Source organism: Pogoniulus pusillus, chromosome 2, assembly GCF_015220805.1.
Source record: "Pogoniulus pusillus isolate bPogPus1 chromosome 2, bPogPus1.pri, whole genome shotgun sequence".
Classification (NCBI taxonomy): Eukaryota; Metazoa; Chordata; class Aves; order Piciformes; family Lybiidae; genus Pogoniulus; species Pogoniulus pusillus.
In genome coordinates, this window is record NC_087265.1 from 25,362 (window position 1) to 46,682 (window position 21,321).

A 21,321-nucleotide genomic window follows, 5' to 3' on the forward strand; every position below is an offset into this window, starting at 1 on the left:
GAATAATAAGTAACTCTTCTAAAAGTGTAAAAGGGTCTGACATTATTCATTGCAATTCAAGCACTTGTAGTGTGTGTGTGGACTAAGATTGAATGCAGAACAGATTAAAGGTTTTTCTCTTGCTACATTTTTGCACTTTGGAAAGAAAAGTGAGATGAAAAGTCCATAGTGCATTGATCTTGCAAGAAATCAGCTGTGCAAGTCCCTGTCACTCTTACCAGGACTCAGATGACCCTGACAGGGTGCAAAGATGGAAGGAAATCCCTCCAAGAGGCAGGAGAGGTTTTGTTTGATCCTGTAACCTTTTTCTATTTGTGTGCTTTCAGAATTGCTTCCTATTTTCCAAAAAAAATTCACCTGTGTGTATTGGTCATCAGTGAAAGGCTTCCCAAAAGCTTCCTGCCAGGGTACATTGGCAAAGAAAACTACTTGCATGGACCCCTTCCAAAATATCTGCCCATAGAAGCAGCCCAGGACTTTGGCATCAGCCCCCTGATGACACCCTGGTCCAACTTTGGTCTGCCCTCACCTGCTACCTCTTTATGCAGCCAGTGTCATCTCTCTGACCAGGAGGCTCCTCTGCCCCTCGGCTTTTCCTGCTTTTGATAGCTGAAGATGGAAATCCACCCTTTAACTAACATGCACCTAAGCAAATCATATCTAAACGCTGCATGGACAGAGCTCTGCAAAAGCAAACCCTGCCGCAGCAGAGACCAAACACTCCCTTTTCTGCAAGGGACACTACTTGTCCAGCAGAGTCTCATGTGCCAGCAACCCATCACGTCCTCTCCCAAGGGCTCCCACACTGTCTCTCCCTTCCAGCCAGGCCAGCAGTGCCACTTGGCAGACCTCAGGCTTCTCTCAGCCCTTCAAGCACGTGGTGGTTGTCTGGTGACACCTTGAGAAGGAAACTGCCTTTCTCAACTGGCACAACAAATTTTACCTCTGCTTTGCCTGCAAAGATTTCTATTACCCAATCGTTGGGTAATAGAACTGAGGTTGAGACCTCAGTCTACTGCAGAACAAGGAAAGCCCTTTCCCTTGGCAACAACCATTTCCTCTCATGACTTTTACCATGCGACTAAAGATCCTGAAAGTGTAGGTGGTTTTTGGGTTTGTCTTTTTTTTTTTCCTAGTAAAAGTTTAAGTGTAAAGTCATTCCCTTTATGCCTTCTGTTCTCATCTATTCCAGAGGCTTTTATTCTCACGATGAAACCAAGCTTGGGAAATTTCAGCTCAAAAAACAAGAATCTGGGGGAAGTTCTTAAAACAGAGAAACCCAAGGTTTAGAATAGGAACAATTAAAAAAACCTTAAAGGTGGCAGATTTCACTTGCTGTAATCATACATCTCCAAAGACATGTAAAAGGCAGCCTGCTAAGTAGCAACAGAAAATCTTAGAATAAGATCTTGAGTTCTTTAAAATTACTGTATGTTCTTTCTAAGGTATTTCTCACGTCAGTAAATCTTAGCTGAAAGGGAAGGAAATTACTTGCCTGGTACGAGGTGTTCTTGACCTAGTAGGTGTCCCTTGCCCACAGTGGTGGAGTTGGAACTAGATGATCTTTAAGGTCTCTTCCAACCCAAATCGTTCTATGATTCTATAGTTCTAGGAAATCATGGTAGCTGTAGGACTTCAGCTGGTGCTGTCATCGTGGCACAGGAGAACCATCCTACTTGAAATGCTTAGACACGTAGAAAGCAAGCACTGCACCATGCCATTCAGGTGAAAAAGGGCAAACCTCACTCTCAGCAAATTCCAAGTTTCACAGTACCAGCTGCACAACAAGCAGAAATGCAGCACTGGCATCAAACCCTTCCTTTGCTAAAGAGTTTCTAAGGAAGCTTTCTTTTGTTTTTCCTGTAGGAGCAAATGCAAATGTTCTAAACCTTCTCAGTCCTAAGTAGAGATGGCATTGAATGACTTCAACAGGAGGTAATGCTTTCAGATGCCTATAGAGAATACCATTTCATGAATCTCTCCTGCAGGCTGCTATTCAGTGCTGAATGTGAAGAGGGCCTTCACAATGCCCCAGAAGTGACTAAAGCTCTTTATTAAAGGCAGAAGTGCTCTAAGCTACTGCAGGGCTCTGGCACAAAGCATTACACAAGGCTGCAGCCTGCATTGTATGTCTCAGTTATGATGCTCATAGATAAGTTCACTGAGCAAAAAGGAGGTCACATCAGCAGACATAATGAGCCCTTTGAGTCTTCAGCACCTCATTTTCTGTCCCCAACTATGGCATCTATCTTCCTTTCATCGCTGAGTAAAGATGGTTTCTTAATTGCAATGGAAATAAAAATGGTTGACATGAGAGTGTAGTGTTTTGCCTGTTCAGAACGACAGTGGAAAGTCACAGTCCCAAGTTAGCTTGAATAGAATGAACATTATTAAATGCTGGCATGAAAAAGGCCTCTTGGAGGAGATAGTGCCTTTACCCAATTAATTCTTCCTAACAAACTTACCCTTTGGAGGTGGGTAGAGCACTTTCAGTGTGAAGTTTGCTTCCTGTGATCATTTGTGCCAATAAAAGTCTTGTGAGAAAACTGCTGAAAGCTGATGTGAATGTGCCTGAAGGGAATTCATTTTGGTATTTGACTTGTCAGGAGAAGAATAGTGGTTGGCAGCCTTCAACTGGATTTGCTACCATGCTCTCTCTTGATGATTTCCAGTCTTTAATAACTCCTCAAATGATAATAAAGCTCCTAGGCACCTGCTTCCCTTTGAATTAGCAGCTGAGGAAATTCCATGTCTGAACTACTTGGAAATGGAGTTTTATTTGATAACCTGTATTTCTGAGGTGAACTACTTTGCTGAACACCTTGATGGTTGTTTTAGTAACAGTAGTCTGAAAAGGCTCTCTGGCTCTGAGAAATTTTGACTGAGGAAAGAAGCTTTTTTTTCTGCCCAAGCTATGATATCTTGACACTTTGGACTTTGGCAGATTCTTTTATTGAAGCATGTCTTACTCATCAGTTCAGCAGACCCACAATGGGTTTTGTCTAATTGTGACTCTTTTTATACCATACAGGCTTGGAATTCTAACCAGGACAGGTTTTTACTGCTTTCCCTGAGCTTTGGAGGTCTTAAGAAAGAAGGTCACAGAGAGGGGGGGAGGTGGGGGTGGAAGTTCAGTAGGGTCTCCTTTTGAACTGCAAATAGAACAGGTTCTAGGTAGACAGAAGTGTGAGACTCAAAACGAGGGCACCTGGAATTAGCTACCAAGTTCCTGCTTCTATTGTAGAAGTTCATGCTGGTGGTCTGGTTTTCACAGATGCTCATGAGTACTTTTGCAGCCTTGAGAAGAGAAAAGAGGCCTGAAAATTAGGACTTAAGCCAATAAACCAAAATACCCACAAGTCAGATGTTGACTACCACAACTTGTCTGCTGCAAAACTAGTCAGTAATGTGATAATGAATAGCAACTGTAAGTGCTCTCCATCTGCAGTCTAACCAGACAAAGAAAAGGTCAGGACAATGGAACTAATAGATGAGGAGAAATTACTTTCCAGCTTCTGCATATTTTTTGACCCATGATAAAATTAGGCACTTTGAATTTGTACAGCCCAGTTTCATACCTGGAACAAAGGACTGGGATAGTTTTTGAGCACCACAAGCAGCTAATGCTTCTCACCCCCTGTGGCAGGAAGGATCAGTTTTGAAATGGCACTTTGGTAAACGTGGCTGGGACAGAGGCAGTGCATCCAGAGCAGTATGGCCAGCTGACCGCCGTTTGTGAAAGGCCGTGGGGAGCAAGAGAGGTGCCTGACAGCTGCAAGAAAGTGAGTGGCACTCTAGTCTTCAAAAACTGCAAGAAGGAAGACCCAGGCAACTCGAGGCCAGTCGGCCTCACCTCCATCCCTGGAAAGGTGGTGGAGCAGCTCATTCTGGAGGGCATCTCTAACCAATGGAAGAAAAGAGGCTCATCAGGAGTAGCCAACATGGATTTACTAAGGGGATATCTTGCTCGACTAACCCAATAGCTTTCTATGATATCATGATCAAATGAGTAGATGAAGGAAGAGCTGTGGATGTCATCTACCTTGACTTCAGCAAGGCTTTTGATGCCATTTCCCACAACATCCTCATAGAAGAGCTCAGGAGACGTGGCACAGATGATTGGGCTGTGAGGTGGATCAAAACCTGTCTCAATAGCAGAGTTCAGAGGGTTGTCATCAGTGGCACAGAGTGAAGTTGGAGGCCTGTGGCCAGTGCTGCATGCCAGGGAGTGGGTCCAGTTTTGTTCTATATCAACAACCAGGATGAGTGCACTCTCAGCAAGTTCCCTGATGATACAAAACTGGGTGGGGTGGCTGAGACCCCTCAGGCTGTGCTGCCATCCAATGAGATCTGGACAGGCTGGAGAGCTGGACAAAGACAAACCACATGAAGTTCCATAAGGACAAGTGCAGGGTCCTGCATCTGGGGAGGAATAACAATGGCCACCAGTATAGGTTGGGGCTGCCCTGCTGAAAGCAGCTCTGTGGAGAAGGACCCTGGAGTGCTGGTGGGCAGCAAGTTCTGCATGGGCCAGCAATGTGCACTTGTGGTGAAGAGAGCCAATGGCATCCTGGGGTACATCAGGAAAAGTGTGTCCAGCAGAGCTAGGGAGGTTCTTCCTCTTCTCTGCTCTGCCCTGTGGAATACTGTGTCCAGTTTTGGGCTCTCCAGTTCAGGAGAGACAGGGACCTGCTGGAGAGAGGCCAGCAGAGAGCCACGAGGATGACTGGGGGGACCTGAGCGTCTGCCCTGTCTGGAGAAGGCTAAGAGGGGATCTGATCAATGTGTACAAATCTCTGAGGGATGGGTGTCAAGTGGCTGGGGCCAAGCTTTTTTTGGTGATCTGCAACAATAAGACAGGTGTGCTAGTTTGAAGCAAGCTGGAATGTTTTGGTAAAAGAACTTGATAACAGGCAGTGGAATGAAAAACATGGTGTCAACTTCTCTCACAGTCACGCTGAGAACTCTGGGAAGAAGAAAGACTTTTTCTCCATTTTGTTTCTCACTCTTGCTTTTGCCTTAGACCTGGTCACATCTCATTAACCCTGCTCCTACTAACCTTGCTCCCTAACCTCTTGGCTGCACCTCTTTTCTTCCTGAGAACTGGGGTAAGGTTGAGAGGGCCGGGGGGAGGTGTTGGGGTGGTTTGAGAGCCCCTCCTGGGGACTCAGGTTTCTGGGAGGGGAGTTGTGCTTTCATATCGTTTATCCTTTGTATATTTCTGTATATAATTGTATATAACTGTATATATTGTAAATAGCTGCTTGTAAATTTTGCTAGCTGTAAATAAATTGCTTCATCTATATTCCCAGGGTCCCTCTGAGTTAGCTGGGGCAAATTCAAAAGTGTGGGGGGGGCGGGGTAACCCCCAAACCATCACAACAAGGAGCAATGGATACAAACTGGAACATAGAAGGTTCCACCTCAACACGAGGAGAAGCTTCTTCACAGTGAGGATGACAGAGCACTGGAGAAGGCTGCCCAGAGAGGTTGTGGAGTCTCCTTCTCTGGAGACTTTCAAACCCTGCCTGGATGTGTTCCTGTGTGAGCTACCCTAAGGGATACTGCCTTGGCAGAGAGGTTGGACTGGATGATGCCTGAAGATCCCTTCCAACCTCTGATGTTCTGTGATTCTGTGATAGGCACTGGATTAGTATTTCTTTCCATATTCTGTGAGAGAGTGACAATTGAAGTAAGACTTTATGGCCTGTTTTTAATTTCACACTCATAAAGATGAATATGCAACTTTTTCAAAGAAATAATTAGGTATCATAGAATAAAGCATTTCCCTAGCAAAAAATAACACGTTTAATGAAGTGAAAAACTGTGCTAGCTCCAACAGATTTCAGTGTCTATAATTTATTTCTAGTGGGTATTTTATAGCCCACTCCACTTAGTGTGTAGAAATGCTTTTTAATTATTATTTCTGCTTCTGTTCCATGTAGGTTAGCAAATATTACATCTATTCTTTTCAATGGATGGCTTCACACAGCTTCATTCTAATGAAAACTGATTTTCTTTGTCTCAGACACTGTATGTCTGCATCTTTTCTGGGTGCTTGGGCTAAAAGAGCCACAGTGCATCTTTTTTTCCCTGGCAGTCTTGTCAAGGAGTTCAGGTTAAGAGGAAATGCTTCTGTTAGCAGACACTGCTGCTGCAAGGAATTGCTGTTGGCTTCTGGTTCTGGTCTCAAAAATGAGCTTTTTTTAAAAAATCATTTTAAAGAGTGTTTTGTTGGTGGTGGTTTGGTTTGGTTTGGTATTTAACAGCATCCTGGTGATAGGCCCCAGGATTTTGTCAGCAACAAATGTTATGTTTCTGTCGTTTTTGCTAATAGTTTTAATGAAATTACTGCATGATTAGTCCATAGACATCTCACAGTAGGTTTGCTTTGGTCTGACAGTTCCCTTTCCAAAACACCATCTAGCACCTCCCTTTCCTCCTGTTTAGCCATTTTCCACCCCCCACACCCCTCCCCATGCTCCTTTCATCTGCAGATGCCTCTTCTGTTGAAATAATGATGCTGCATGTGGCACCTTAAACAAAAGGTGGCATTTTTAAACAAAAATGGTGCATTTTTAAACAAAATGGTGGCATTTTTTCAGCCCTAGTGGGTATGCAGGTAACTAATCTTCCCAAAGAAGAGCTCACCTGTGGGAGAATTTCTCCCGCAGCGGGGCATGAGCTGTAAACATGAGACCTTGTGATGGGAGATGTCCTTGGAGTCTCTCAGGCTCCAAGGAAGCTAGGCTGTGGACAGTGAGCAACCCACGCACACCTGCAGAGGGCTGGACCGTGCCAGCCCCCTGGGGTGGAACCACAGGCTGTTTTGATAAGGGTAACCTATCTGCACCCTGCACGTGGCTTGGGGCTAATCTGTACTATCCACTTGTGCCAGCCCCTGGCTGGCTGGATACACCTCCTCTGAGCACTACATAAGACACTGCACTGCCCTAATAAAGTTGTACTGATGCATAGAAGCTGCTGGGTCGACTCGTCAGTACCCTGATCTTGCCTCTCGCCAGCCTCCAGACCCCGACACTCACCCACCCATGCCCAAGAACCCCATGGTGCATTGCACCTTTTTTTTCCATTTCAATCTCTTCACTTGAAGTTTCTTCCTGCCTCTGCACCAAAACCAGCTCCACAGTCAAGGTCATCCTATCCCATCCTGACTTGCAGACTTTAATTAGAGGTCCTTTCTCCTAGACTTGTGACTCTACATTCTTATGTCCAGAAGGAAAACACAGATAATCACATGTAATTGGTTAGAAACTGGCAACAGGTTCCTTAGGGCCGTTTACAGTCCCGAGCTGGCCATATGGCTTGTGTACTGGCTGTAGAACCTGAAACTAGGCTGGCCCTAATCTTCAAGCTTTTGTGTTTCTCTTCGATATGATCTTCCCTCTGGGAGTACTTTGGGCTTGTGCCTTGGAGCAAGAGGAGGGAAATGCTGCTGTTGTCTTCCAGAACATGAGCAGCTCACAGAAGACAAGTTCCTTGGGTTTGGGTTTAAAAGCTTAGGCATGTCATTTGCCTTCTGGCTGAGCTGATGCTTGAGTGACCCCCCTGGTCACAAAAGACATTGATGCATCAACCAGCACCAGGGCCATCTATTTACCCAGGGAAGTGCTGCAATAGATCGATGTTAAATGCTCATTTGTGCTTCACTGCTCCAAGGCACAGAAACTAATTACCAAAGACAAGTTAGCCCCTGTGACAATGACTAAGAAATATACACGTCCCAGGATAGACCACCTTGATCACAAACACATACAGTTCTCCCTCTGTTTGGGAGCAGCAGTGGGTTATGCACTATACCCTTCAGCCAGAACTCAGAGTGGAGTGCTGTTGGGTTTGTCCATGTGCTGAGGAGTTGGCAACAATTTGCTAGAGCCCTGACTCTTCCTTTTCCCTCTGAGTCTCTGTTTGCCCAACTGCAGATTAGCAGCAGGAACAGAAACCCTTACACGGATACCAGAAGACGCAAGTGGTGGCAAAACCACCCTGGCAGTGTTGCATTAGCACATGAGCTTTCCCCTTACATGCTGCCTGCTCAGAAAGGACACATGCTGTGTTATCTTCTGCATTGCCTGTACACCAGCTGGCAGCAAGTTGGAAGTTTTCTGTGTTGTATGTAAATGCAAAGAGTTTCTCTATCAAAAAGCCCTCAGCTGTTCTCTGTGTCTGTAGTCAGTGTATTATGGACTCAGAAGAGACCTTGGCAGAAATGCCATGGATTCATAATGCAACTGCTCTGCTATTACCTTCTCCAATCCTTTTGTTTCTCTCTTCTTCATCCAAGAGATGACAGTTTCGATGGATCTGAATCCAGAAACTTCCCTTCTTATTCTCTAGCTGGCAAGTGTCTGCAGATGAAGGTGAGTACCTGGAAAGGTTGCAGAGCTGCTCTTGATTTTCCTTGCAAGGAAAGTGGAGATGAGATGCTTCCATTAACTTTTCTCCCTCCAACCCTTAGATGAGAGCTTGCAGACAGGTTGGGAACTACTCCTTTGGCGAAGTGTGTAAAACCAGCAGAATACAGGCAGCAGCACAGAGATATGATGGACTTAAGCCTGTACACTTTGTTCATGGTAATGAGCTCAAAGGAGACCTGAGGGATTGCAGCAGGGACAACTTGAGTAGGCAAACCTCCTGGAACTGCTTCATAAATGGTTTCTAGAGGTGCTGTGGTCCTGCGCACTCACACAGTGCCTAGGACAGCAAATCCAGCCTGCCCAGGACAGGGGGTCACACTTTGTCTCATTTTCTCCAGCGAAAGTCCTCAGTAGCACAGATCAATGTAAACTGCAGCCCTCCAATAACTCAACATTTACTACATTGCATCATTGTGTCCATGGAAAGTGCCTCTGGATTGTGCTTGTCTGCTTCACCTGATTATGTCACTGTTGCACCACAGATCCATCTCGGGCTACAGAGAAGCAGTCTCTTTTTTCTCACCTTGTGCCATCCCAAATTGTGTTTACAGCTCTCCGTTCCTCCCAGCCACACCCAACTCTCCTCTATGCTGAAGGTGTCCTCTGAGTTTGTGGCATCAGCCCCTTTTTATCACCACAAGCTCCATTTTCTTGCTCAGATAACTAATGGAAATATTAAACAGAATGTCTGGCCCTAAAAATTGTCTGACCCTAAGAATGCCACTAGATCTGGTGCTCCTTTCAGTGCTATTCCTCGCTGGGCCCCAAGAGGAATAACCTGCATTCTTACAATTATTTTGACGAGCTAACCTTTCCTAGTTTTGAAAGCCCAGATTTCTGCCCGATCAGCTGAAATACCACTTTCCAGCTCGGCGACACTTCTCTCCACCGGCTTGCTAGCCAGCAGAGCAAAGCGCGAAGGAAGCGGCGGGTGCTGGTTGGGTACCTTTTCGTCACTGCGGCGTCGGGCAGTAGAGGTCAGCATTGCCCTGCTGATCGGGCACCATGCGGCTCACCTGCGGACCGCAGCCTAACGGCGCAAGGATCATGCGAGACTAGTCCTCCTTCCCCTCTTGTGGTGAAACAAGTAGGAACTGTGTCTTTGAGCCTCAGCAGCTCCTTAAGGGGCAAGTGACGGAGTCGCCAGCTTGCCTGCAAGCGAGGTGGAAAGGGAGGTTGTGAGGTGGTCTCACGCACACCCAGGGTGCCTGGGGACAGCTGAGGCGTAATCAGGATGCTCGCATAAGACCTGTGGCAGACCTATGCCCATCTAGAATAGCAGCAGCAAGAGGTTGGTACCCTGGCACTGCACATATTCCCCAGACACGGACAGGCCTTGGAGCTTGGAGGTCTTGGTCATGATGGGGACATTCCTCTAGTTCTGTTAGTACCAGGATTTTATTTTGTCTTATAACTTCTTATATAGCTAAGCCATACTGTAAGTGTGTGACTGACCCAAGTGTCATTGCATGTAGACAATTACAACACTTCTAAATAACATGTAGTTTAGTTAGTCCATTAAATACTTACTTGTTTTTCATAAATACATTTTTGATATAATGCAGGACCAGGACATGAAACAGAGATGTGCGCAGACATCTCTATTCAGAGGAACATTTTAAGGCCTTGAAACTCTACAACACTGCCCACATTGTGAGTCAGCCGTGGAAGAGAGCTGGCCTTGCTTTGAGAAGAGCACAAGTTTTCCTATTCTTGGCCGAGCTGTTGGATGGACAAGCCTTGGTCTAAACCAAGGCTGAGAGGTGGCAGCAAAAATTCCATGGCCAGAGCATGTCTTGTGATGCACTCCTGCCCAACCCTTAAAATATCTTTATGCATCAAGCCAGCATTGGAAAGGTAAATGCTGGGAAGTTCTGTTGTTTCAAAGTATGATTTCTCTAGAAGAGCTCTGAAACAAAAGGGTCAGTTGAGGCTTTTAACACTGAAATACTGTGTTTGTGCTTGGCAGTCATTGCAGCTGTGTCTGGTCAAGGACACACAAAACCCTGTAGCAGCTGCAAGCTAGCAGCCTAGGCTGTGCTTGGAACTGCTTGCTCAGACCATTTTCTTCAATTACCTGTGCCTGTAGCACAGGGCCAATGCTCTGTGTGTATGAACACCACGTTGTCCAACTGTCCTGGTTTTGGCTGCTCTGTGGCTTCAGCCCACAGTCGATTTCTCCTCTGTAATTGTAGCACAACAGACTACTATTAAATGTGTGACACCTATTCAGAGCCATTGTCCCGATGCCAGGCAGCCACCAAGTAGGCCACTTATTTGCTGTCCTATAACCCTAGCATTTTTTTCTGAGATAGGAAATTATTCTTTCTGATTAGAAGTAGTCTTTATTTTGAAGGCTTCAATCTTTTGCCTACGTTTTGAGTGCTTCAGTCCACCAGTTTTCAATCTCTATGTTCCTCACTATACAAATGTTACATCACTCTTGGTGCATGACCAAAATATTACACATCACCAAGTCAGAGGCTATGTAAGTCAAATTGGTTGCCTCAGCACTGTTGCCTTAATCAGACAAAATCTACCTCTGTCCTACCCTAGCTCAGCCCAGGCATCCCAGCACTGGCATGTTTCTGCCCAAACCATGGGGTACCTCTATCTCCAGGGTAGGACAGGCCAGTGTCAACACACTGGACCAGGGCCCCAGCCCATCCTGGTTGTGATGGGAGGTTGTAAAAACCCTCACTCCATAGGAGGAGGAGCATGAAGCTGAGACTGAAACTCTGGCTCCCTAAAACACTGCTTACAGGGGAGCTGTAATGACTCAGGGAGTGAGTATTTCAAGCCTGAAGATGTGCACTGCGTTTCTGTGTCCTGTAAGTGTCCCAGGGGCGGTTGAGTGAATTATTTTTCAACCTGAATTACGGCATAATTTATTTCTTTTCAGTGGGTACAAGGATCCTCCAAACCCACGTTCCTCTTAATGTTCCATTTCTGATGTGACAAAAAGGTACATCCATTCCAAAGCACAACTAGGCCACTGAACTAAAAATAAAGGTGATTAACAGAAGCCTGGTTCCCGGAATAAATCAAAGATTTGATGTGGAGGTTCTCATCTCCCCAGCGAATGTCTTAATCCCTGGTTTATACACTTATCTGCAGTACGTTTTCTTCTGCCAAACGCTTTCATTGTCATACAAAAGCAAAACAAAAGGCAATTAAGTCCCTGTGGAACAAACCCAAATGTTTCACAAAATGAAATTCTTGTTTTCTGCCTGGCCTTAAAGTCATTTGCTTTGGGACAAGGCTGTTGTAGTTCAGTCTGCAGTGAGACTGCACCCAGGGGCTTTGGTGTCTCAGCGTTGTTGAGAGAAAGATGCTCAGGGGTCTGTGATTATCTCCATCCTGAAATCCTGGGTGGTCTGTGATTATGCCCATCCCCCAGATCCTGAATGGCTTCTGAATATCTCCTTTCTTAAAAACCTGGGTGGTCTCTGACTGTCCTTCTCCCAAGAATCTTTTTGTTCTAAGCCACTGACAAAGATATGATGGAAGAAGGGAATCATGACTGCAGCACCTTTCTGTCTCAGGTAGAACCTGGGCTTCCTCATCAAAACTGGTGCTTTTGTCTTGTGGCTGACCCAGCAATTCTACCTTGTTTCTTGTTACCTGACTTGATGCATTCCTTCCATCAGAAGATATATTCAAACACTGGAACAGGCTGCCCAGGGAAATGGTGGAGTCACTATCCCTGCAGGTAGACATGGCGCTTTGAGACAGGGTTTAGTGGGCATGGTGCTCTTGGGTTGACAGCTGCGCTCGATGAACTTAGAGGTCTTTTCCAACCTTAATGGTTCTATGATTCTGCTCTATGATAAACACACATTTCACTTATTTTTTCTACTTAGGATGGAGCTGCCCATTGTGCAGGACAACCCAGGAACTACTTGTGCTCAACTGGAGTTTTTCTCCTAATTACTAAGAAATAGCAACAAGAAGCCTGTGAGAAGCTGCTGCTAGCTGAAGTGTGTGAAAGCAGGATGAATGCTTGAGCTTTCTTTCATATCCTCACTGACTTGCCAGTCTTTTAGGGGCTTTCCCAAGCTCCAGCTTGCTCTTGCAGGCATCAGTGAATTTCTAACCCTCCTGCACCTTGACCTAGGGACATAGCTAATAACTTTAAAAAGTGCTTGTGCAAACAGCTCTGCTTTTACCCTTTTCTCACTTTTTCTTCAGACTTTTTTTCCCCAGTTCTCTTGGTGATACACAAAGGAAAACTCATTTTGCCTGAAGCTTGCCTCAATAACTTCAAAGTGAGGGGCTGCTCTAATTACAGTCAATTGGAGTATTTTACACATATATCCTGAAGACAGGATCTGGATAAATACCACCTGTAGGAGTTATATACTATGAAAACATCTTTCAGTTTTAATTATAGCAACATTTGGAACCCCCACAACTTCTTTTGCCACCTGTGCAACGAGATGAGGGGAGAAAAGGAGGGTTGTCTGCACCACACAGAAACACAAAGGCCATGCTGGGGTGAGGCTGGAAGCTCCCTGGGCTCTCCCTAAGTCTTGGCCACATTACTCTTTCTGTGGTGTGTGCTTTGTTTTTAACTTCTGAGAAATGTGGGGGGTTGACTTGTCAGTGGTTTTTATGGGTTTGGTTGTTGGTTTTTTTTTCTCAGGTCTTTTTCTGGGAGAAGGGTGAGGGTTTCTGTGGGTTTTGTGGTTGTTTTTATCAGCCAATCACAGCTGGGCTGACACATCCCTAACTCCTCTCCACTTTCCCTCTACCAGGCCACCCACAGACACAGCCTCAGGTGTGCAGCACTTGTTCCGCTTTGTGCTGTCTTTATGGAAGAGACAAACTCTGAGCCCAGCTGGGTCAGGGGGTTACTGTGACAGCTGCTATCGCTACAGGTAGGCAGAAATGAAGAGACCCATGAGGAGTGCCCCTGTGCCATGTTCCTGTGAGTGGTACGTGCCCTGGGGAAAAAGCTGAAGAGAAAATGCCAGGTTGTTGTGCACGATGGGATCAGACTGACTGACACATCTTGTTCTGTTTAGATTTGTTAACTGGCAGCAAGGTCTGGACTTGTAGGCACACCTAAAATAATAGTGTCCTCTGTGGAGCTTGTGCCCACGTGTGGATACAGCTCTAATTTGTGCGAGGTGTCCTGTGGAACATAAAGTTGGGGCTGTTCAGTCTGGAGAAGAGGAGGCTCCCAGGTGACCTTATTGTAGCCTTTCATTATCTGAAGAGGGCAACAAAAAAGCTGGGGAGGGACTTTTTAGGCTGTCAGGGAGTTACAGCACCAGGGGGAATGGAGCAAAGCTGGAGATGGGTAGGTTCAGACTGGTCGTGAGGAGGAAGTTGTTGAGCATGAGAGTGGTGAGAGCCTGGAGTGGGTTGCCCAGGGAGGTGGTTGAGGCCCCATCCCTAGAGGTGTTTAAGGCCAGGCTGGCTGAGGCTGTGGGCAGCCTGCTCTAGGGTAGGGTGTCCCTGCCCATGGCAGGGGGGTTGGAAGTGGATGATCCTTGTGGTCCCTTCCAACCCTTACTGACTCTATGATTTGAAAATGGCTGGAAGAGTACATCAGATCTGGGGGTGTTGTTTGTAGGCTACACTAGTGAGGAATAAGTAAGTAAATAAAGATTCTCTACCTGCTCTGACAATTTTTGTATGTTTCTCCATTTCTAGTCACCTCTGGCTGTGCAGATGTTTACTGCAAAGCCAGAGCTGGGCCACTGCCTGGAGGTGATGGGCTGAAGCGTTCAGCCCATATTACTCAGCAAATGTCCTACAGCTGGGGGGTATAATGACAGTGAAGGTCTGGCTCCTCTGGGCTCTGAACAGATTCTGTAAATACCCATTTTGTGTGCCCAAACCTGGAAGGTGTTACCTATTGCTCTTTCTTACCCTTCCCAGTCCCCCTAGATGTGGCTGCAACAGAGAAACATATCGTGACGAGGAGCTGAGCCCCCGTGGCTGAAGGACTAAATCCTGAAGTGCTTTTCTTACCTATCCTTTAGCCACCAAGAAGTTCACTAGGGTTTTTTCACAGCATAGACAAAATGAAACCCAAGTAAAACACTGACTGTGATCTGCAGGACAGTCTTATCTCAGAACAGAGATTCCAGCTCAATGAAAGCATGAATACATGCATATATATAAAGAAACTCAGAGGCTTTTGTCTGTGGGAAGACAAGGGGTGAAAAGGGACAAAAAGAACAAGATGGCAATGTAGCTTTCTAATAAAACCCTGATACCTTTATTGTAGCTGCTTCCAGGTTTGTTTAATCAGGAAAGTAGCTGTGAGTTTAAATACCTTGCAACATAAAGTCTGTAAAGAGCGGAGAGTGGGGAGGCTGAGTTGGCTGTGTTGGTGACTTGCAGGAGAATATGATACTTGAAAGAAGCAGTGACACATGGGAAGTGCCTACAATGGCAGTGGCTGGATTGAGGAGAGAGACAGAAGTGGTATAAAAAATAAATTACCACAAGCAACACTTACAGGACTGCGGGGCAGAAAGGGAAGGAAGAGCAAGGAGCACTGCAGCTGATAAAGAGTGAGAGTAAAAAATACAGGACACCACGCTGGGAATGGCAATTACTTGGGCTGTGATGGGGAAAGAGCTCAAAGGATGTGATCAGGGACTGGAGGCGGCTGTGGGAAGTATCAAGCACCTCCTTTGAGGTCCACTTTGCTGCGAGCCAGGGATCAGGCTACCTTCACTCAACTCTCACAGACCCCTTCTCCCACAGATAACCTTCTGAGAAAATCCTTTTCAGTCAAAATTATTCGTATTTGACTTTTGTGCAAGCAAATACACTAACCAACCACAGCATTCACAGAAGGTGTGCAGCCACTACAGCCTGAGGGAACAGCAGTCGTTTCCTTGGGAATGACTGTTCAGGGTGGGGGATATTCACAGCACTTTCACTCCTGGGAAATTTTTAAGAAGGCCTTTTCAGCGTCCCTTGCTAAAACATGAATGTACTCTGCAGGGAGAAGCTTCCCAGTCGATGCTCCTGTTGGGTGACAGAGCCCTGGCACAGGCTGCCCAGGGGAGTTGTAAAGTCTCCCTCTCTAGAGATATTCAAGACCTGCCTGGATGTGTTCCTGTGTGATCTGGTGTAGGAGAACATGCTCTGGTAGGGGGGTTGGACTGGATGAGCTTTCAAGGTCCCTACAGTCTCTGACATTCTGTGATTCTCCTTGCCGGTTAAGACAAGACTTGAGGGACTTAAACTGCCGTTTAAGAAGGGATGAACGTGTCTGTGTGCACTCTTCAAGGTACAACCTGTTTCCTGGTAGCAGACTCTTCCTTCCCTGCTCCTGGCTCTGTGTAAACCAGGTTTAGCACAACGTCCATTTTGCTAACTCACATGGCTTTCATGAATTAAATTGCTTGTCCCATGGGAATTATACTGTTATCTTCAGAGGGAACAGGAAAGGAAAGAGGGCGTTTATGAGGTTTTTATTGTTTTCACCCCACTATTAACACTTCCTTTAAGAACATCCAAAGATTAAAAAACCAGATAGAGACGTCTGCCAGCATCTCCGGAGATGTGTGCTGCACTTTTTTCTAGTCTAGAGCAAGTCTCTAGAGCCTCTCCATGCCCTCAAGAAGCAGGGGAGTTTCTCTTTGAAGAAAGGTCTGAAGACCCTATTACTGGGTTTGAGCAGAGCCCTGTGTCAGTGCAGTTAGAAGTGCTGGCATTTCTTCTGTGCAGGTTAGAGATGATCTATCACCTTTTGCTGCTCATGCCTGATTTACAGTCTCTGTGCAGAACCGCACAGCGCTTTTCAAGTGTTCTAAGGTGCTGTAGCAGGGTTGAGGATGAAGACCCAAGTCTGGGGGTGTGCTGGCTGTTACCTCTTCAGTAATTTTTATTCCTTCTCTAGGTCTGAAAGAAGAGCTGCTGGGAGCAACCCGTCCAGTCCTGCACCACTCCAACCCCCAGCATGGCAACACCCATGGAAAGCTTGGTATCCAACCGTGCCAGATATGTCCTATCTTTCAGTGTCTTCCTTGCCAATTCCACTGAGCACCAGAGCATGGGAGAGGCAGCTGCCAGCTGTGACAGCCCTGGAGAAGCAGCTGCCAGCTGCGACAGCAAGGTAGCATGCAGGTGGCCACAGAGAGATGAAGAACGGCTTGAGCTTGACCAGGTTAAGGGGCTGCCTGCAAGGGGCAGATTGCTGTTCCCCAGCACCTGTCCTATCTGTAGGTCACCCATAGGGCTTGGTGGGAGATTTCATTTACACACACCACTGAATGGCTGCTCTCCAGGATGGAACCTGCCTAGCAGGCTGAATTGTTTCCTTGGATGCAGATACAGCTTAGCCTGAATCAACCTGAACACGTGAAAAAGGCAGTAACAGCGATTGCCTTCTAACATTAAATATGACTGAAATAATATTTTTAAAGTAGTCTTTTCAGTTAACATTTAGTCTCTCTCCAGCATGTGTAAGTAACACTCTTGGTTTGCTTGCTGGTGTGTGCTTTTTGCCGAACCCCCTCACTTTCTGGACTGGTGTGGGCAGCTGGGGTCAAATCCTGGCTCTAGGGAGGCCTTTCTCTAGACCTGGGGTTTCACAGCTCTGTGAAAGTGTTGCTCAGCGATTTCAAATGTGTTACCCTGTCTCTCTTCCTTCCCATCTTCCAAAATGTAGGACTTCTACCAATGGTCTTTAAGCTGCTGCTCTAAAACCCAGGGAGGTCTCTGGTCCTCAAAGGACATACATGGAGATGTATTTGCTGCTGCTTGTGCACATTCATGATAAACTCCTTTACAAATTGCCAAAATAACTGGACATCAGAAATCTCCAAAAAGTAGAGTCCTGAATGTGGTGCCTCTTTCCAGTTCACAGCCATGCTTACGTATGTCCACACTGCATTTGATTTTGTGCTTTGTGGGATCTCTGCTGAGCAATCAGAAACACTCTCTGCTGGGTAGCTCTTTTACAGTGTATAAACATTTTTTTCAGTATTGGAGATGGGAAGTCTACAATCAATATTCTAAGTGTTGGTGGTGGAGCAGGTATGCTATGAACTTCAATAAAGATATGCATTAACTGATGTGGGGCCACACTGCCTGGAAATGTCTCTATTTTTCTGTGTCCTTCATGAGTGGCCTCCTTCTGTGCCATCACTCCTTGAAGGCAGAGAGAGACTTCAACTGCCCCTAAGTGGTTTTGTGCAAAAAAACTCAAACAAAGCAGCTCCCAAAAAGCAAGGAAAAAACCCCAAAACAGTAGCACCATGATGTCTCACGTTCCTCAGAATAGTATTTTGTTTCTTGCATTGTAATTATTCTCCCTTGTAACCGCTTATGGAGGGGGTAACTCTCCATCACTGCTGCCTCCTGACATGCTACACAACAGCCTCAGCTGACCTCTGCTTTGCTTGTAGATACTTGCTGACTACAGTCAATACACAATCCTCTCCTGGAGTTACTGTCCCCTCCAAAACAAAGCTGAATATAAACTGCAGAAGAAATCCAGGAGGAATCAGAAGAAATAAGTCTCTCATATGAAGTTCCCTGGGTGGAAAAGCAATGACATCAAGTAATGGCTTCTTGCATAAGTTCTTCCTCGGTTAAAGCCTGGGTTTTTTACTTCTATTCTGCCCATTAAGTCATCAAGCTTACATATTGTATGAATTTAGATAATTTGGTTTAAATCCTTTAGTAGCATCACCTCCAAAGACTAATCTCAGCTTTGTCAATCTCTTCTAAGAAGGAAAAATGTCTGAGAATGGTGGGCAAGGGTTCTAGACCTGTCAGCCTGACCTCAGTGCCAGGGAAACTGATGGAGCAGGTTATCTTGGGGATGATAAGAGCGCACCTAAGGGATGGCAAAGGGCTCAGGTCCAGCCAGCATGGGTTTAGGAAGGGCAGATCCTGCCTCTCCAACCTGATCTCCTTCTATGATCAGGTGACTGCTTGGTGGATGTGGGGAGGCCTGTGGATGTGGTCTGTCTGGACTTCAGCAAGGCCTTTGACACTGTCCCCCACAGCAAACTGCTGGCTAAGCTGTCAGCCCATGGCTTGGATGGTAACGCTCTGTGCTGGGTTAGGAACTGGCTGGAGGGCCGGACCCAGAGAGTGGTGGTGAATGGTGCCACATCCAGCTGGCAGCTGTCACTAGTGGTGTCCTTCAGGGATCTGTGCTGGGCCCCATCCTCTTTAACATCTTCATAGATGATCTGGATGAGGGCATGGAGTCAGTCATCAGCAGTTTGCAGATGACACCAAGCTGGGGGCAGATGTGGCTGAGTTGGAGGGCAGAAGGGCTCTGCAGCGGGACCTTGACCGCCTGCACAGATGGGCAGAGTCCAATGGGATGGAGTTCAATAGCTCCAAGTGCAGGGTGCTGCACTTTGGCTACAACAACCCCATGCAGAGATACAGGCTGGGGTTGGAGTGGCTGGAGAGCAGCCAGACAGAGAGGGATCTGGGGGTGCTGATTGATACCCGCCTGAACATGAGCCAGCAGTGTGCCCAGGTGGCCAAGAGAGCTAGTGGCATCCTGGCCTGCATCAGGAATGGTGTGGCCAGCAGGAGCAGGGAGGTCATTCTGCCCCTGTACTCTGCACTGGTTAGACCACACCTTCAGTACTGTGTTCAGTTCTGGGCCCCCCAGTTTAGGAGGGACATTGAGATGCTTGAGCGTGTCCAGAGAAGGGCAATGAGGCTGGGGAGAGGCCTTGAGCACAGCCCTACGAGGAGAGGCTGAGGGAGCTGGGATTGGTTAGCCTGGAGAAGAGGAGGCTCAGAGGTGACCTTATTGCTGTCTACAACTACCTGAGGGGTGGTTGTGGCCAGGGGGAGGTTGCTCTCTTCTCTCAGGTGGACAGCTCCAGAACAAGAGGACACAGCCTCAGGCTGTGCCAGGGGAAATTTAGGCTGGAGGTGAGGAGAAAGTTCTTCACTGAGAGAGTCATTGGACACTGGAATGGGCTGCCCGGGGAGGTGGTGGAGTCGTCGTCCCTGGGGCAGTTCAAGGCAAGGTTGGACGTGGCACTTGGTGCCATGGTCTGGCCTTGAGCTCTGTGGTAAAGGGTTGGACTTGATGATCTGTGAGGTGTCTTCCAACCCTGATGATACTATGATACTAAGCCAGACAGACTGACAAGTAAGAACATTGCTCTCCAAACAAAACCATTCCTCTGCCAAAACTAATGTTTCTAGCAAGGACACTGCACTTGGTGAAGTATTTAACTTTCTAACCTGGGATACTCCAGCTTAACATGACGGATATTGAATCAGCAATCATAGAATCACAGAATGGCAGGAGTTGGAAGGGACCTCTGGAAATCATCCAGTCCAACCCCCACTGCTAATGTGGGTTCACCTAGATCAGGTTGGGCAGGAATGTCTCCAGAAGACAAAAGTTTCTCCTTATGTTTGGGTTACCGTTTGTGTCTGTTGGCCCTTGTCCTGTCACTGGGCACCATTGGAAAGATTCTGGCCCCATACTCTTGACATATGTATTTAGCAATTGATCAGCATTGAGAAGATCCCCTCTCAGTCTTCTCCAGAATAAACAGCACTGAGTTTCAGACTCTGCTTGTAAGGGAGGTGCTCCAGTCTCCTTCACCATCTATTTCACCCTCCACTGAACTCTCTCCAGTATTTGCCTGTCTCTCTTGAACTGAAGAACCCACATCTGGACACAATACTTCAGTTTAATCAGTCCCACTAGGGCAGAGTAGAGCAGGAGGAGAACCTCCCTCAAACCTGCTGGCCACACTCTTTTTGATGCACCTCAGGAGACCATCTGCTGCCTTTGCCACAAGAGCATGCTTCTGGCTCTTGGTGAGCTTGTCCACCAGAACTCCCAGGTCCTTCTCTGCAGAGCTGTTCTTCAGCAGAGCAACCCCTAACCTGTACTGATGCATGGGGTTATTCCTGCCCAGGTACAGGACTTTACACTGGCCCGTGTTGAGCTTCACTAGGTTACTCTGCCCAACTCTCCAGTCTACCCAGGTCTTGCTGAATGGCAGCACAGCCTGATGGTGTGTCAGACACCAGTTTTGTGTCATCAGCAAACTTGTCAAGGGTACACTCTGTCCTTTTGATCCTGGTCATTGATGAATATGTTGAACAATAATGTGTAGGCAAAGCTCATTTTCTGATATAAAATTTCCCAAACTACTGAAACTATGCTGCTTGTTGGCTTGTTCCCATCATGGGAGGTGATGAGGGAGCAAAGTCCCAAATCTCCCCAGCTAACCCTGGCTGATGTCAGAGGACAGTGATAGAGCTTGCTGCCCTGGAGCCATCTGGCCCTGAGATTTGCAGGGAGGGAACATGGAAGGAAAGAGTTTCCTTTCTGCTTTTCCACCTCAGGAGATAAGCAAAGCATTTAATGTAGCATCATCATATCCCACTGCAATCCCCATCCACAGCGCTGGCCTTTGCTTACAGCCTTTGCCTTATTAAGTTCAGACTTCAGCATGCAGCACTCTGTACCTTTAAAACCATAAAAGTCATCAATGCTGCTATAAAGTAGCAATTGTGCTATAAACTATGCTGTTACGTAAAATGTTTAATTAGAAACTTAATGGTGAACATAGCAGCAGCCTTTAAAAGGTAATTGTCTTGGAGAGTTTAAATAATTCGTATAGCCTAATTGCCAAACTGTTGATAATGCAAGCTGCCACTGATTCGACTGTAAAATGCCTCAGGACACTTGTTTGCATATAGAAGAGCTAACTGGAGTCAGTTAAGGTTGTGGATAAAACCATGAGACAGGGATGGGGGTTTTGTGGCTAAAAACAGTACAATGGTGGTTTGCTCACAGAGGAGTGCGATGGAATATATGAACCTGTCTGCAAAGTGTGCATATGGGAAAGTGAAATTCAGCTGTTGTTTTTCTATCAAGACCTGCACATCCTTTGCAAAGGGCTAA

The 21,321-nt window shown here is 46.5% G+C and overlaps 1 protein-coding gene across 1 annotated transcript in view; it reads left to right on the forward strand.

Moving 5' to 3' along the window:
- The window catches only part of LOC135181306 (histamine N-methyltransferase-like), a 56,606-nt gene that overhangs the window by 24,809 nt on the left and 10,476 nt on the right, over positions 1–21,321 (forward strand). The window contains 3 exon segments of the mRNA XM_064154381.1: positions 16,309–16,470; positions 16,472–16,524; positions 17,395–17,447. Coding sequence (XP_064010451.1) covers positions 16,369–16,470; positions 16,472–16,524; positions 17,395–17,447 — 208 coding nt within the window. The 5' untranslated portion in view covers positions 16,309–16,368.